Raw genomic sequence first — 17,439 nt, forward strand, 5'->3', positions numbered from 1 at the left:
TCCAAAATTAATATTTTGGATGAAAGTAACATTGTGTCGAAAATGAATAAGGTTAAGTGATAAGATTAACTCAACTCATAACTTCTAGGTTATTTTTTCCCTCTAGAATCCATGGTCACCGACCTCCATTACCCGTTCACTTACCTCCACTAAGATTCATTGACATTTTCACGCGAACCCAGGGTCACTGCCTACGGTTTTAGGCTTCCTTTTTCCGTATAAAGACAATCAAATTTCTTCTATTCTTTTACACCAAACGCACATACCTCTTATCTTACTTCTCTATCTATATTATTGCTCACCACGAAACCCTCGTTACCACACCCATAGAGAAAGATGCCTCGACATACAAACTCAATACCACTAAATTACAAGCCCTTTAATGATTTACAAACTTACAGTAAAGTAAAAAAAAAAAAAAAAACAAAAGCCAAAACCTAACTTTTACACCTCTTTTTAGAGTTAATTAATGTTTTCGTCCCTGTGGTTTGTCAAAAATCACTATTTCAGTCCATTAGTTTAAAAATTGCAATTTCAGTCTATGTGGTTTCACTTTAATAACCATTTCAGTCCACCTCGTAACCATTTCAGTCCCTGTACTAACAGAATAAATGGATTGAAATGGTTACAAAAGTGAAACCAGAGGGACTGAAATGGTTACGAAAGCGAAACCACAGGGACTGAAATCGTAATTTTTAAACTAATGGACTGAAATAGTGATTTTTGACAAACCACAAGGACGAAAACAGTAATTAACTCCCTCTTTTTAAAAATCCACAACTCCATACAAAAATTTAACAACTATAGAAACACAATTTACATTCACTCCCCTCCCTCACCTTCACTTCACAACCCTCCTCCATTCCAATGGCGCCATTGCTGTAAAAACCGCTCAACCACAAACCCTAATTCTCCCTCACTATCCACAAAGGTAACTTCTTCCTCACGTATCTCTTATCTCCTTCATACGTATCTATTTCAATTTCAAACCCTAATTTTTCAAATATCTTATTTACTGTATCAGTCACAGTTCGATCAATGGAGGCTCAGGTATCCGCCGGTTTGTTCGATTACAAACAAGTGAAATCTGAGGACGAATCGCCTCTCGAAACTGTGTGGTCCGAAGAACACGAATGTGTTCCGTTGAAGCAGCGGTTGAAAATGTTGCGCGCTAAAGCTGTGTTGAAAAACCGAAATGAAATCCCGTAAGCGTTTTGATTTTACTTATTGGAGTTGCATTTGTTTGTATTGATATTGAGTGTTTTGATGTTTATGAATACAGATCTCCAGTTAATGATGTTGTTAACAAAGAAGATGAGGATTTTAATGAGGATTTTGATCATGTTTCGTTGAAACAACGACAGAGAATGTTGCTATCAAGGTCATACTCTATAGTTAATTAGTTATAGGTTTTTTTTTTTTTTTTTTTTTTTTTTTTTTTTTTTTGTAATACATTGATTTTAGCTGATTATTTCACAAAATTTTGATGTGTGTTTGCAGGGAACGTGTTCGGTCGAACAGGCCAGCAATGGAGGTAATTGTTTGTTATTTAGATCTTTTTCTGTTATATTAGCTGATTGGATAATGTGATTTAGTTGTGTTATGTAGTATGTATGTGTGCTTTACTTTATTGTGATTTGTGAAGTGATGGGAGTTCCTTGGTTGGTTCATTTGAGAGTTGAAACTTGATAAGTGCATAAGGATGTATGTTTATTCTACAGTGTTGTGAAACCGTCTGAGATACTTTTACGCAGAAGTATCTAATTTTATCGCTTCTTGTATGTACTATTTGTGTTCTCTTGTTTTTCGTCTCAAGTGTTGTTTTACATCTTAAGGTCTATAATCTGAGTCCTGTAGTTGTGACCATAATCATATTCTAGACATTTTAGTATGTTGATTGACTGATTCTGATAGAGTTAGCACTAATAGACAATATTCCAGAACTCAAATGAATCTTTTAGGTACACACAATGGTTTAAAATGGTGCGTCTGCTGTGTGAGGTGATCAGGAAAGCACCTCAGGGTCTTGAGGCACTGCCTCATGAACATTTGGGTCAAACTTGGTAAAAATGGGGTTTGTAGGTGGGTGATATGTTAAAACAATGGGAAAATTAGATTATTAATGGTTTACTTGATAAAAAGGCTGACATGTAAAACAAATGAGATAGCTACAACTTTTGGTTGTACATAGAGTAACACCTTGTGTACATGAGGCTACTGCCTCACGCCTCGGCTTTCGTGACATAGAAGAACAAGGTGGATCAGTATTGCACCGTGCATTTATGACTTGAGACATGGCTGTATACTTAATTAGTTAATTATACTAAGTTAAGATACCAGTTGTGGCACGGCTCACGTATAACGTATTATAAATGTTGAATTCCATGTTTAAAATTGCTAGGCTTATTTACACATTTTTTTAGCTTTTAAGCACTCTGTGCTAGTTATTTCTTTAAACTCATTGGTTTATTTTATTTTATCATGGTTGCTGAATTTTCATGTTACAGCATAACTCATCAGACCCGTCTACAAACCCGTCTTCTGAGGCTTTGAAACACGGGTCATCAAAGGGTACCACTGCTGGTGCTCCTACATGGACATATCAACATGAAAACACTTCAGTATCCAAATCCCCAAACTTCAAAAACGTTTGTAATGAAGCTAGGCAATGTTCCTCTAGTAAAAAGCATTTGTTGTCAAGTCCCTGTAAGGATGACTGTACTACAGCTTTAAAACCGTTTCCAAATGTTAAGGTTGAACCTTTAGACGGTGACTTTGAATTTCCAAACTGTAGCATAGGTAACCAAATATCTGTAAAGAGTGAAGCTGTAAGTAGTTCTGAAAGTTTGGAAGATGTACTAGATCACATGATGCTCGGAGATAGAATGAGATTGCTGGCGTCGAGAAAATTTTCGAAGACTAATGTGTACGGGAGTTTTGAGACGGGCAATGCGCATAAGTCGAAGTTATCCAAGTCTTCTAAGCCGTTTGTAATTAAACGGCCACGCAAAAGGAGAATAACCGCAACGTAAACTTCTTTGTAATTATTTATTTATTTGCGGGGTTAATGGATTGATACTTATTTTGAATGTTGAATACAGGGACTCGGTTGAAACAGCATTAGAGGAAGATGCACCTGGACTCCTAAAGGTACTAATTGAAATCAACAGCTCGTATATAGATGGATTTCTGGCTGTGAATTGTTTTCCACTCGCATTGCAGGTGCTAATTGCGAAAGGGGTTTTAGTTGATGAAATTAAACTTTATGGAGCAAACGAGGACGATGAAGCGTTGGATGAATCACTGATCGAGGAGAGCTTTTCAGATCTTGAAGATGTAATTACAAAGGTTGGTTATATCGACCTTCCATTGCTAGAACGTGCTCCTTTTGTTTAAAACAAGTAAATGAAAATGAAAAGAAATTATCAAAAAGAAGAAATGACTCACACTTCATATTCATGCATGAATGATGAATCGATATTTTTTAACATCGACAGCAAAAAGTGGCAAAATGTGTGGATTTTGGGCAGCTTGGGTTTAGTTTAAAACAGCTTTGGGTTTGAAATGGGTTATACTTTTTTTAAAGATTGAAAACGGGTGGTGAGGTGCACATTTCGGTTATTTCAGTGACCGGTTCGGTTAACCGAACCGGCTGTTATTTTCTCATTTTTGTTTAACCGGTTATTACTTTAACTGGTTTGGTTATTCACTTTAACTAACAACCAGTTTTTTCCAGTTAATTAACCGGTTTTTCCCTTTTTTTTGTTTTTTTAGTTTTTTTGGTTAACCGGTAATCCGGTTTAAAAACGGTTAATAACCGGGTACGATCCAAAAAAAAACTAAGCGGTTAGGAACCGGCGGTTAAAAGTAACGTCAAACCGGTTACTAGTAGTAGTCGAATGGTTATAACCGGTCTAGATTAATAATCGGTTCCGGTTAAACAACCGGTTGTTATGTGCACCTTGTCAGCTTGACCCAAAACACTTGTCCAATGTAATTTTATATTTAATAACTAGTTAATGTGTCAAATATAATTACAAACATCATCTTTTCTCCAACAATAACCTAGTTAAGGAGGTTTTATGCATTAAAAATTCACTTTTTGGTTCGACCTGTTTGATTCGTTTCTTTGTATGGGGAGACAGATTTTCTCTCAACAGCAGTCATTTTTAAAGTTTGCTCCACTAAGGTGTGGTGGTAGAGGAGAAAAAACTAGTTACTGCTTGGCTTGCCTTATTTCACTTGTGGAGCAGGTGAGTGATAATTATGATATTATGCAAGTTTTCAGGGGTAGTTAGCCGACATTATTATGGTTTTTTCGCCGTCTCTTGTAGGCACGTTACTTGCGTGTTAGAAAGTGGCCAGTTGAATGGGGCTGGTGCCGAGACCTCCAGTCGTTCATCTTTGTTTTTAACAAGCATAACAGGTTTACCACAATACCATCAACAATTGAGATTACTATGCTTGTGTTGCCCTTTGAATTTTTTATAATAAAATATTTTTATTTTACTTGGATACAGAATAGTTCTGGAACGTCCCGAATACGGATACGCAACATACTTTTTTGAACTGGTAGATGCATTACCTGTGCATTGGCAGATCAAACGATTGATCACTGCAATGAAACTTACTAGTTGCACGAGGCTTACTCTAATTGAGAATAGAGCACTGACGGTAAACGTTTACAGTTTTCTCGTAGTGGTGTCAAGATGACAACTGCTTGACCTGTTCTGATCAATGCGACTGTTTGTTGGTGTAGGTTGGCGATGATCTGACAGAAGGTGAGGCGCGTGTGTTAATGGAGTACGGGTGGATACCAAACACTGGTTTAGGAACAATGCTAAACTATTGCGATAGAGTTGTTCATGACAGGAAGAGTGAGATTGAGAGTGACGGTTCGGAGTGGCGGTCGAAAATCGGCAAGATACTTACCGATGGTTACAACGGTGGAATTATCGTCCCAAATGATATTCCAAAGAGGGTTATAGAATATGGCCTCAGTCACACCCCTGAAATCAAGTTGGAGTACTAGGTAGTTTTAGTTTTTTAACTTTGGTAAAGAAGCTGGTAAGATTTTTTTTTTTTTTTGGGTCATCAATAACTTTTTTAGGTTTCAGCATAGTTTAATTACATGGTTTCTAACTTTATATGTTAGAAAAACAAATATGATCAAGTCTAATTTGCTAAACAGGATTTGGACAGTTTAGAACAGAAACTCGGCTCGTTTGATTTGGGACAACCTTAAACTGAGGTTACTGGTTTGACCAAGGTTTTCGACTCTCACCATCGGAGTTTAGCTAGATTGTTTCGAGTATGAGAAATTTGAACTCAACTTCTATATTAGGGTAAATTAGATAGATGGTAGATATCTGTGGTACCTTGAAGTTTCATTTTACACCTATGGATTTGTCCCTATCGTTTGGATTTCATCCTTGACATGGATGCCGTTAAAACATTTGGTTAAACTGTTTGAAAATGTTATAAACAAAAACAAATGAATCAAATAGCTAAGTCAAATAAAAAATAAAACAAAAACTTATCACCTACACTATCAATCAACCTTCGATGTCGTACCCTAAAAAAATGCCGCATGTCAATGTACTTTGACATCTCGTTAATCAAAGTTCCATGCTAATATATCGTCAACCGCGAACTTCTTCTATACAGGTTTCAGCTCAATGAAATACCACTTGATTTTCTTTGAGTTGAAACTATCACAAGCCATAATAGACTTAAATATGATCCACACCCGTAATTCACCAATACATTGGATCTACACATCAAGAAAACCCTCATTGGTGTAAACCAAATGCAATAGACGCATTAGGGTGTAAGGGGCACTCCCCTAAGAGGGGAGTCCCCTCTCTTACGCATAACCAATCCTCGTGTGCCACGTCAACTCCCCTCTTAAACTCCCCTCACACCCTAAATTGATGGCTGCACTCCCCTCTTAGGTGACTTGGTTTTTTATTAAAAAAAAAAATTTCATTGGTTGATTGAATGGGGCCCACCTTCTCTCTCCTCCCCTCTCTTCGGTGCCTCCTCACCGAACATGCTCCCCGATTTCATTCCCCGCCTTAATGGCGGCACCTCCCATTTCGGCAAAAATGGTCCCCGAAGGTGCCCCGGGTCCCCTTAGATGAACCTTTCTAACACACCCAAGGACCATGCATGATGAATCCGCCACCACCAAGAGGTCATTAGGATTAAAGTTGCATGCTTTTGATCATGACTTCTGCTTGCCTCAACAACTGGAGAAGAATTTAATTTTGGAGTTAATTACTGTTTTCGTCCATGTGGTTTGTCAAAAATCACTATTTCAGTCCATTAGTTTAAAAATTGCGATTTCAGTCCATGTGGTTTCACTTTCGTAACCATTTCAATCCATTTATTTTGTTAGTATAGGGACTGAAATGGTTACGAGGTGGACCGAAATGGTTACGAAAGTGAAACCACAGGGACTGAAATCGCAATTTTTAAACTAATGGACTGAAATAGTGATTTTTGACAAACCACAGAGACGAAAACAGTAATTAACTCTTAATTTTGCAACCCGACCCTGAGATCTTATCTTACGACCTAGAAACAAATGACGAACCAACTCTCGGGCCACCGTCAAAACCCCTCTTCCTTTCACATGCTTATATTTCTTTCATTGTTATCATAACAAGCGATGCATTTCACAATGTGTGACGCGTATACATCAATACTAAGACTACCTGTTGTGGCTCAAGCCACAACCAGGATTCATCCTCTAATGTTGCGACATATAACGCTGACTAGACGCCTACTCATCACTTTGCCCACTCGCGCCTCCCCTCACTTGAGCCTGTTGTGGTAACCTCCGCTCGCGCAAGCTACCACACCCCCAAAACACCCACTCGCTCAAGCTACCATGCTCACCCTTCAGCGCTCACGCCACCCCGTTGTGGTGCTTACGAGCCACATAGACGACGACGTGGCTAGCGGCCACTCCCTCGCGTACCACAACATGCAGTCTAATTAGATTTTTTACAAAATTCAATTTATATACTCCGATTTAGTAGTTCTACACGAATTTAATACAAAATCTCCGGATTCTCATCCCGTGTCTGATACATGTCAACCCACGTAGAGTAGCCCAAATTCACCCACATGCTTACAAACTAGTGGTGGCAAAATGAGCAAGTTGGATGGGTTTGGGTAATGGCTCAAGATGGGTTTAGGTCAGGATGGGTATTTTAAAAAATCGGTTGGATGGGTAATGGGTCAAGATAGGTTTGGGTTAGGATGGGTATAGGTCAGGATGAGTATTTTAAAAAATGGGTTGGATGGGTAATGGGTTAAGATGAGCTTGGGTTAAGATGGGTTCTAAAAAATAAAAAAAATCATAAAAAATCTGAAAAATTCTAAAAAATCAAAAAACTCTAAAAAATCGTAAAAAAGCCAAAAAAATTCTAAAAAATCAAAAAAAATCTAAAAAGTCAGAAAAAAATCTAAAAAATAAAAAAAATCTAAAAAAATCAAAATTTTTTTTATAAAAAGTCATAAAAATTATAAAAAAACCCAAAAAACTCTAAAAAATCAAAAATATTCTAAAAAATCAAAAAAAAAAATTTATAAAAAGTCATAAAAATTATAAAAAACCCAAAAAACTCTAAAAAATCAAAAATATTCTAAAAAATCAAAAAAAATCTAAAAAATAAAAAAAATTAAAAATCCCACAAATTCTAAAAAATCAAAAAAAATATAAAAAATCATAAAAATTCTACAAAATCAAAAAATTTCTAAAAAATCAAAAAAAATTGAAAAAAATCGAAAAAAATCAAAAAAATAAAAAAAAATCTAAAAAATAAAAAAATCAAAAAATTCTAAAAAAGCATAAGAATTCTAAAAAATAAAAAAAATCTAAAAATTCGAAAAAATAAAAAAAATCTAAAAAATCAAATTTTTTTATTTTTTAGGATTTTTTTATTTTTTATATTTTTTATATTTTTTGTATTTTTTATATTTTTGTATTTTTTCGAATTTTTTTATTTTTTAGAATTTTTTGGATTTTTTAGAATTTTTTTGATTGTTTGGAGTTTTTTTTTTATTTTTATGAGTTTTTTTTTAGAATTTTTATGATTTTTTAGAATTTTTTTGGGTTTTTTAGAATTTTTAAGATATTTTAGAATGTTTTTTTGATTTTTTAAATTTTTTTGATTTTTATAATTTTTTGATTTTTTAGAGTTTTTTGGATTTTTTAGAATTTTTTTGGTTTTTTGGAATTTTTTTGATTTTTTATGAGTTTTTTTATTTTTAAAATTTTCTATGGTTTTTTAGAATTTTTTTGATTTTTTAGAATTTTTTTGATTTTTTAGAACTTTTTTGATTTTTTGGAGTTTTTTTTGATTTTTATGAGTTTTTTTATTTTTTTAGAATTTTTATGATTTTTTAGAATTTTTTGGATTTTTTAGAATTTCTTTGAGTTTTTAGAGTTTTTTAAATTTTTTTTATTTTTTTGATTTTTTTGGAATTTTTTGATTTTTTATGAGTTTTTTTATTTTTTAGAATTTTTATGATTATTTAGAATTTTTTGATTTTTTAGAAATTTTTGGATTTTTAGATTTTTTTGATTTTGTAGATTTTTTTAACTTTGTAGAAATTTTTTTTGATTTTTTTTTATTTTTTCTGATTTTTTTTATTTTTTAGAATTTTTATAATTTTTTTTTTTGATTTTTTAGATCTTTTTTTGATTCTTTATAATTTTTTTGATTTTCTAGATTTTTTTTATATTTAGGATTTTTTTATATTTTTTAGAATTTTTGTATTTTTTGGATTTTTTATGATTTTTATGATTTTTTAGAATATTTTGGATTTTTTAGAATTTTTATGATTTTTTTGATTTTTTTTGATTTTTTTTGATTTTTTTGATTTTTTATTATTTTTAAAATTTTTATTATTTTTAAATGAAGAACGACGGGAGAGTACTACGGGAGATATCTACGAGTAGTAATTAGTTTAGTGATTTTATCTTATACCCATCCTGACCCGTTTGGGTTTTATCTCATACCTATCATGACCTACTCTTTTTTCTTATCCACCACTTTATAACCCATCCTAACCTAGTGACTAATTTTATTTGACCCATCTTAACCCATCTTAAAATTTAAAATACCCATATGGCCATATCAACCCAAAATAGAATGGATGGGCTTGTTTTGCCAGGTCTACTACAAACCATGTCTTACAATTCTGCATGAATCAGTTAGATAGGAAGTTATCTAGTAACCCATGTTCTCCATTATGTTCTGCATTTTCAGTGTCGTGCTTGTATTTTTCCATTTGGTTGTACTTAAGCTCTTGTATAGTTGATGAATGAAGATAAGAAGTATTGTCTCGTTTCTCTCATCTTGTTCTTTGGAGTCTAACTCACTCAACGAGTTTGTTGGGAGATTAACCATCTCAAATCAGTCTTCTAGCAATATACTTATTTATTTATATAACGTGTTCATTTGATTTTTTAGGTATTTCGTAAGCAAATTTACTTTACCATCTATAAAGATTTCATTAACTTAATTTCCTTAATTTTATTAGTTTAATTTTTTTAACAAATGAACAGGAACATTTTCATATATTTTCTCTCTTTTTCACTCACAACCACCCAAAACCACTCGCAACCATTCTCTATAATATTACTAACCAACTTACATAAATAAGGGATCCATTGTGAATCAAGATAGCCATGGATTAAAGATAAGGGCCGACAAAAGAAAACGAGAATCGAGATAGCCATGGATTATGGAACTAGTCGGGTTGTTTGTTAACGACAGAGGTGCACATTTCTGGTTGTTTCCGTATCCTGGTCAAAGGGTTAAGGCCAAATCGGGTTAGGTTAGAATCAAGTTTTAGGCATGGAAAACCTAACAATATCCCAACTTAGAGGCTGTTTGTTTACCTCTTAATGGTTCAGACCTCTTACTGGTTTAGCACTTAATGGTTCAGACTGTTTGTTTCATGAGCAGATGTCTGAATGGTTCAGACATTTGCCTCTGAATGGTTAAGATTTATACAGAGTCTGAATGGTTAAGACCTCTAATCTGAATTGGTCAGACATTTGCCTCTGAACGGTTAAACATTATACATGCTCTTAATGGTTCAGACCTCTTACTGATTCAACACTTAATGGTTCAGACCTCTTACCGGTTCAACACTTAACCATTCAGATGTTACCAAACAGCTCCTTATTCGGGCAGGGTTTAGAGTGTTCTTCGGGTTTTTTATCGTAAATAATGTACTTACGTAAGAATGTTAACTTTTTTTTTCAATGTTAAGTTCAGCTTGTTAAATACTAGTTACACACAACAATTATGCGTGCAAGGTATTATGCAATGCCTATATATTACAACATAAAATATATACATCATTACAACATAATTACAAATGTTATATGCACACTACATCAACATTTTTGAAAGAAAAAAAAGGAGTTAAAAAAAGATAGCAATGTTATGCGTAAACCGAAGAGAATGCAACACTCGATTTATGGTATGTATATTGTTTTATAAAAAAGTATTGAATTATATAAAAGTTTAATAAATTAAAAAAAAAAACGATAAATGTAGATGAAAAGTCAACAATGCCATTTTTTTGGTTTTATTTCATTATGTCATTCTAACCATTTAAATCGTTTAATTATATTTATACGACACCCTCAATCATTTCAACAATTAATTTTCCTTAATAAAAAGTAAAAATCATTTCCTACTAGATAATGATCTTTATTCTATACTTCAAAGGATTATATGAGAAAATAGATATAGTTTAAGATAAAATGATGGATGTTTTAGCAAGTGTATCCACCTCACACCTACGCATGTAAGTGCAACTTAAGAACGATGTCGAAGGAGATAATGCAGTAGGGTTGAGTGGACATGGCTTTTTGTTTATTATTGATAAGATAATGAAGACGTTATAGTATTTTTTATACTTCCTGCATCACTTTTATTCTTAACTTAAGGTGGAGGGTATAGTCAATCACCCTAGGGTGTTTTAGTGAAATCCTACCCAATAATATTATGTTATGTCAACTCCTCATTCTACTCCCAATTTTACACTCAATCACTAGGTATGGTCAAACACCCCTCAATTAAAAAAAAAAAAAAACTTGATTGGTCTCTCCTCTCTCTCTCCTCTCAACACAATCGGTGACTACACACCGAATTTCCCACCCTCTCTCCAACTCAAACACCCAACTCAAACAGGTGGGGATGGTCACCGATCGGTGACACCCACTCCCCGATCAAGTCACCGAGGATTATACCCTTTAGCCTTATATAGTCTAGAGTAAACTATTAGAAACCTACTAAATAATAACATTTCTGTTTATAAAACATTAATTAACGAAACAAACGACTCAATTCATAACGTTGTAACTTGCAAGTACTATTTCTGCTTCTCCCTAACGTACTTACAATAGGATTACTTGTCAAAATTTAATCGTCTCCACGGTATTTTCAAATTGGCTTCAATAAATAATCATGCAACAAATTTTTGTTAAACGTCTTCACTATCATATTAGGCTTTTGGGTGTACTCTAACTTCATTGGTGTTAAAAGATGATATGACAAGTTAATATGTCTTTCAAACCACTCGCTACCCATGTCAAGGGGTGTTAAAACCTCTCTTGGTTAACGTGTTAACTTAGAATTAATGTTATTTATTATGATTGTTTATTTTAGCTTAGAAGTAAATGAAATTATACTTTTTTTTTGAACGGCCAACAAACTCAATCCCGAGCACTCTCGGGGCACCCACTGGACAAACGGAGTACTCCGAGAGTAACCCGAGTCCACCACCAATTCCGGGGAAAACCCGGTAACCCACCCGCCCATAGGCACGACAGTGAAATTACCGGTAAAACCCGTTTGGCTCAAGGATCCAACCCAGGTTTCCCTGGGTCTCCTATCATTGCTCACCAGTCCCTCACTCTGCACCAAGTGGGAGTCGAACCTGCATCTCTCAAGAGAAATACAAGCCCTCTACCACATGATCTAGAGATCATTGGCAAATGAAATGATACTATTATTATTTATTTTGTATTTAATCTAAATATTTAATATTAAAATAGTTTAAAAATGGTGGGTGAGATAGAGTTAACAAGGTTAAATCATTTCCTTAGGATGAGGTGGAGTAAAAGGGAAAAAATAGGTGATGTGACGCTTATATGAAATTAAGAAGGGTTGCGGTATACCTTATAGCCTATCCAAATATATGGCTGCCCAGATTACACCCTAAAAGACTTAAGAGTGGAGTTCTTGGGTGCCTATCAAAGTCAACGTGTTCGGATGGAGAGCGAGTAAAGATGCCCTGCCAACACTGGTTACATTGATTAAGAGAAGGATTGTGTAAGTTGGCTCCGGAAACATTTGATCACATGTTTACTTCATGTTTTATAGCGCATCATCTGTGGCAAGGTGTTATCGTCTATTGCAAAATTCAGCCGATCTACGCCTTTTTGCTGGATGACTTAATGAAAATCCACAAACATGTGGCAGGAAATGAAGCGAAGAGAAAGGCAATTTACTCCATTATTCTAGTCGCATGTTGGAGAGTTTATGGAGAGCGAGGAACAACTACATATTTCAAACTTGCAGATCAAGATTGAAAACATCATGGCAGAAGTGAAGTCGGCAGGGCCGGCCCCGAGAATTCGTGTACCCTGTTCGAACTCGAAAAAACGTGCCCTTAGGCCTTAAAGAAATTGAGTATTATGCGGTCTAAACTTAATGACAGTGGGCTAATAACTAATCTAAACCATAAAAATAGTTTTGTAAGTGGACCTATGTTGGTGTTTATATGAGTATACCCTATTAATTTATTTATTATTCATATAAATATTGGATTTTTTTAAAATAACGTACCCTTCGAAATATCAGGCCCTGGCCGGTGATCCTTCCCGCCCACCTGGGCCGGCCATGGAAGTTGGTGTCCTTTTGCCGGATGAGGAATAAATCAAAAAGGCTGGATTTAGATTGTATAAAATGGAAAAAAAATTATGTTGTAATTAATATGCTTGCCTCTATTGCCTTTGTTGTTGTTCCCAGCGTCCATCCCTTGCTAGAAAAAAATATGTTGGATCAAGTTCAAATATTAAAATAATGAAAAGATTTATGAGTATGTACAAAACTGTTTTTTCGCGCTATGTGTACGAATTGGAAGGGTAATCATGCTACATCAAATCACATTGTATGTAAATAACACAACCTCTACACAACACAACGATATAATCAAATATATTTCCCTTATATTAATTTATAACTTTGGTTTAAGAAATAAATTTACTATTCAACTTTGTGTAAGTTTTGTTGCATGTAGTACTACTTTTTGAAGGCACTTCTACAAAATTAAGCAAATGTGGAAAGTAGGAAGTTGGTAAATGTTTTATTTATTTATTTTACAAATGTATGCATATTTAAACAAATATATAATCTTGTTTTATAGATAATCTTATATGCATATTCAAAAAATATATATTAATATTAATTATATATTAATTATCATATTATCATATATGTTTTTTAATATGATTACTATTTAATTTCTTTGAGCTTAGTTTCATTGTACCTTATGTTTTTTTGATGGTTAGTTGAATGCCACTCTTCTTTGAGCTTAGTTTGATTGTATCTTATGTTTTTTTGATGGTTAGTTAAATGTCATTTGAGCTTAGTTTGATTGTATCTTATGTTTTTTTTATGGTTAGTTAATGTCACTCAATCAATTAGATGGTAGATGCTTACAACTCAAATTACAAACTTTTATTACATGTTATATGTTTTAGTTCTCTTCCCTTATAGTATTAGTAAAAAGTATAAAATGATCCTTATGATTTACCTATAATTTTATTAAACCATATATTTTATATATTTATTTAATTATTGTTGTTGTTATTAATTTAAACCTGCTTCAATAATGTTTTTTTACCGTTTCGACTTAGTTATTCTTTTTTTGATAATGTTTTACATTTTGATCTAAATTTTGTGAACATGCCGCAACGCATATGCGTTCGTTGACATTTTTACGTCTATTTTTTTGTTCGATTTAACTATCACGCTACGCATGTGTTCTTCGACAATTTTACGCCTACTTTTTTGTTCGGTTTAACGGTCACGCAACGACGCACGGTTCAACCTTTGCATAACACAACACTTTTCTTTTGAATCATATTTTTAGTATACTGATACAACCCTCAAATTAAAATAGAGAAAATTGCTTAATTTTATGGTATAACTTTTCAAAAAAATAAATAAATTGTTTATGATCACCGTTGGTGACTTCAATATTACTCATTAAGGTACGATACCTATATAGTTTGCATACAAATATTAGTTTAAATACGACATAAACTTGCTACACACAAAAGAGGTATATAATGCAACACATTTTCTTATTAGATTGCCTATTATCAGCCTTTATACTTGTCAATAGTAGTTCGTTGCAAAAACTATTTCCCAACCAACTCTTTCCTATCATCTCACCAACTCAAAAAGAACCAACAAGTCTTCATTGCACCAAATCCAAATAAGCCAATGACATTTCATTAACAAAAGTAAAAAAGAGGTTCTACCAACTTAGAAAGATGTGCCAAAAATAATATTTATATATGGTAATGATCATTCCGAAGACAACAGAATAAACAGCCATGAAAGTGAAGATGAAGATGAGGTTCATGGGTCCTCCTATCCTAGTGCACCAAAAGACACCTCACCCTCAATATGTGTACCTTAGTGTGTTGTATCTTGGAATATTAAAGTAATGAATTGTCAAGTGAAATCATGAACAACCTATATTTCCAAAACAAAATGTCTCCTCCATCATTAAATTGACACATAGACATAAAACTAAGGGGTACAACACTACAACTGTATGCTAGTGAAGAACATTGTAGCAGTAGACATGCTATATTATGATTATGATACGTATTGGTAGTGTACTGATAAAAGAAAAATCCTTTAAATACTAGGAAGAAGGAGGTATTGAATTTAAGTCCCATGATAATATGAATTAAAAAAATTTGCCGTTCAAAAAAATATGATGCTTATGATCACCTACTTGTAATTTCATTTGTACTAGATTTGTTGACGTCGCGTGTTGCGTCGAAACGGAACAAATGAAAAGGTAAAACAAACGTTATTTGAAAAAGAAGCAACTTGTTTAGAAAGCTAAACCGTCAGAAAATCGGTCCAGTTTATCATCGTACCGTTATATGATACCAAATAAATACTCTATTTTGAATACATGTTTGTTATTAACAAAACTTATACGGGAATGTCAAGGGAAAAAAATAACGAATCTAAGTTATTAATAAAATATCTAATTAACTAAAAAAGGGAAAAATCATTTAGAAAAGGAAAAAATAATTATTAAAAATAGAAAATAAATGAAAGAGGAAATTGGTTTATGAAAAGAAAAAAAATGAAAATATGTTAAAAAGTGAAAAGCTAAAATAATAATTAAATATTACACAATCAAAATAATAGATAATTAAAAAATAATATATTATTATAAAATTAAAATTATTATTTATGGATCTTAGTCAACAATATAATATAATATAATATAATATAATATAATATAATATAATATAATATAATATAATATAATATAATATAATATAATATAATATAATATAATAATAATAATTGTGTATAGGGAAAATTACAAAAAGTCAAAGTTGACCAAAAATGTGATATATATATATATATATATATATATATATATATATATATATATATATATATATATATATATATATATATATATATATATATATATATATATATATATATATATATATATATATATATATATATATATATATATATATAGGGGACCGTTAAAATGAGAACCACCTCCATTTGTAAGAACTGGGATGAGATTAAAAGTATTTAAAAATAATATTAAGTATTTTTTGTCTTATTATTTCTTTAATATTTTAATTGAAAAGGGCATTTAAGTAAAATTACTTTTTTTTTGATTTTTACGCCGGGTTTTTTTCAAGCGTCGTTATTTTTTACGCGCCAATTTTTTAACGCCGTTGTTTTACGCGCCGTTTTTAACGCCGTTTTTACGGCGCCCCGTTTTTTCGCGCCAATTTTTTAACGTCTTTTTTACGCGCCAATTTTTTAACGCGGTTTTTTACGCGCCGTTTTTAACGCCGTTTTTACAACGCCCCGTTTTTTCGCGCCAATTTTTTAACGCCGTTTTTTACGCGACAATTTTTTAACGCCGTTTTTTACGCCGGTTTTTACGCGACAATTTTTTAACGCCGGTTTTTTTACGTTTTAAACGCCGGTTTTCTTACGTTTTACGTACCGGTTTTTTTACATTTTACGCACCGGTTTTTTTACGTTTTACGCACCGGTTTTTTTACGTTTTGCGCACCGGTTTTTTACGTCAACGTTTTTTTACTTTTTATGTTTTTAAATTTTACGTTTTATGTAAAACTTTTTACGTTTTAAGTTTTACGTTAAACTTTTTACGTCAACGTTTTTTTACGTTTTACGCGCCGGTTTTTTTACGTTTTAGGCACCGGTTTCTTTACGTTTTACACGCTGGTTTTCTTACGTTTTACGCACCGGTTTTTTTACGTTTTACGCACCGGTTTTTTTACGTTTTACGCACCGGTTTTTACGTTAACGTTTTTTTACTTTTTGTGTTTTTAAATTTTCCGTTTTATGTAAAACTTTTTACGTTTTAAGTTTTACGTTAAACTTTTTACGTTTTACTTTTTTAAGTTTTATGGTAAACTTTTTACATTTTACGTAAAAGTTTACGGTTGAACTTTTTTTCCACAAAAACTTTTTTACACGAAAACTTGTTTACGCAAAGACGAACGCACCCATAAATAGCAAAGTCGGCAGGTGTCTCGGATATATTTTTATCGTCATCGACTAGGGGGAAATAATAAAAAACTAACAACATCAAAACAAAAGTTTATATCGAAAAAAAAAACGGGGTTTGGCTCAGATTATCCGATAATCAAAAGGCTGCAAAAGTGGGGTTGCAGGTTAAAAAACCTACCCTCCGCCGTCCTTGCCGCGCCATCGTCATCAAAATCTATGTTTTTTTTTGCATCATCGCCACCCAAAATCGATCGTATCAAAACTCACAGATTCAAAGAACACCAATCACCAACAGATCAATACCAACAGATCTAAAACCAACAGATCTAAACCAAACAGATCAATACCAACATATCAAGCCCACATATCCACTGATCAAACATAGTTCACTGATCAAACAAAAATCACCAGAAACTCAAAAATCATTGATAAAAAAATCAACAAGAACAAACCCATAGAGTTCATCAGACAAAAATCTAGAAACCCTATCAAACAAAAATGAAACCCCATCAAAAATCAAGAAACCCCCAACTCAAACCTGGATCCGGGGACCTCCGCCGCTCACGGCGGCGCT

General features: G+C 32.9%; 1 protein-coding gene across 3 annotated transcripts; it reads left to right on the top strand.

The window, feature by feature from the left end:
- The first annotated feature begins 803 nt into the window (after positions 1–803).
- On the top strand, positions 804–5,427 carry LOC110911913. 3 transcript variants are annotated; one of them, XM_035983948.1, is made up of 12 exons: positions 804–931; positions 1,025–1,205; positions 1,283–1,381; positions 1,501–1,534; positions 2,508–2,513; positions 2,562–3,028; positions 3,102–3,150; positions 3,223–3,348; positions 4,146–4,253; positions 4,335–4,426; positions 4,521–4,674; positions 4,760–5,427. In XM_035983948.1, exons 2-12 carry the CDS (start codon positions 1,039–1,041, stop codon positions 5,030–5,032), a joined length of 1,575 nt encoding a protein of 524 aa, XP_035839841.1. In that variant the 5' UTR covers positions 804–931; positions 1,025–1,038; the 3' UTR covers positions 5,033–5,427. The 3 variants fall into 3 exon arrangements, with proteins under 3 accessions (XP_035839841.1, XP_022012258.1, XP_022012259.1); XM_022156566.2 differs by having other exon boundaries at positions 2,508–3,028; XM_022156567.2 differs by having other exon boundaries at positions 810–931; positions 1,031–1,205; positions 2,508–3,028.
- Positions 5,428–17,439: the final 12,012 nt, after the last annotated feature.

Source organism: Helianthus annuus, chromosome 15 (genome assembly GCF_002127325.2).
Source record: "Helianthus annuus cultivar XRQ/B chromosome 15, HanXRQr2.0-SUNRISE, whole genome shotgun sequence".
Taxonomy (NCBI): domain Eukaryota; kingdom Viridiplantae; phylum Streptophyta; class Magnoliopsida; order Asterales; family Asteraceae; genus Helianthus; species Helianthus annuus.

Bases quoted from the DNA above. Each gene is read 5' to 3' on its own strand.
- LOC110911913 (XM_022156566.2), top strand. From the start codon at position 1,039: ATGGAGGCTCAGGTATCCGCCGGTTTGTTCGATTACAAACAAGTGAAA. The intron at 1,535-2,507 runs GTAATTGTTTGT...TTCATGTTACAG, and splicing joins CGAACAGGCCAGCAATGGAG to CATAACTCATCAGACCCGTC. The intron at 4,427-4,520 runs GTTTACCACAAT...ACTTGGATACAG, and splicing joins GTTTTTAACAAGCATAACAG to AATAGTTCTGGAACGTCCCG.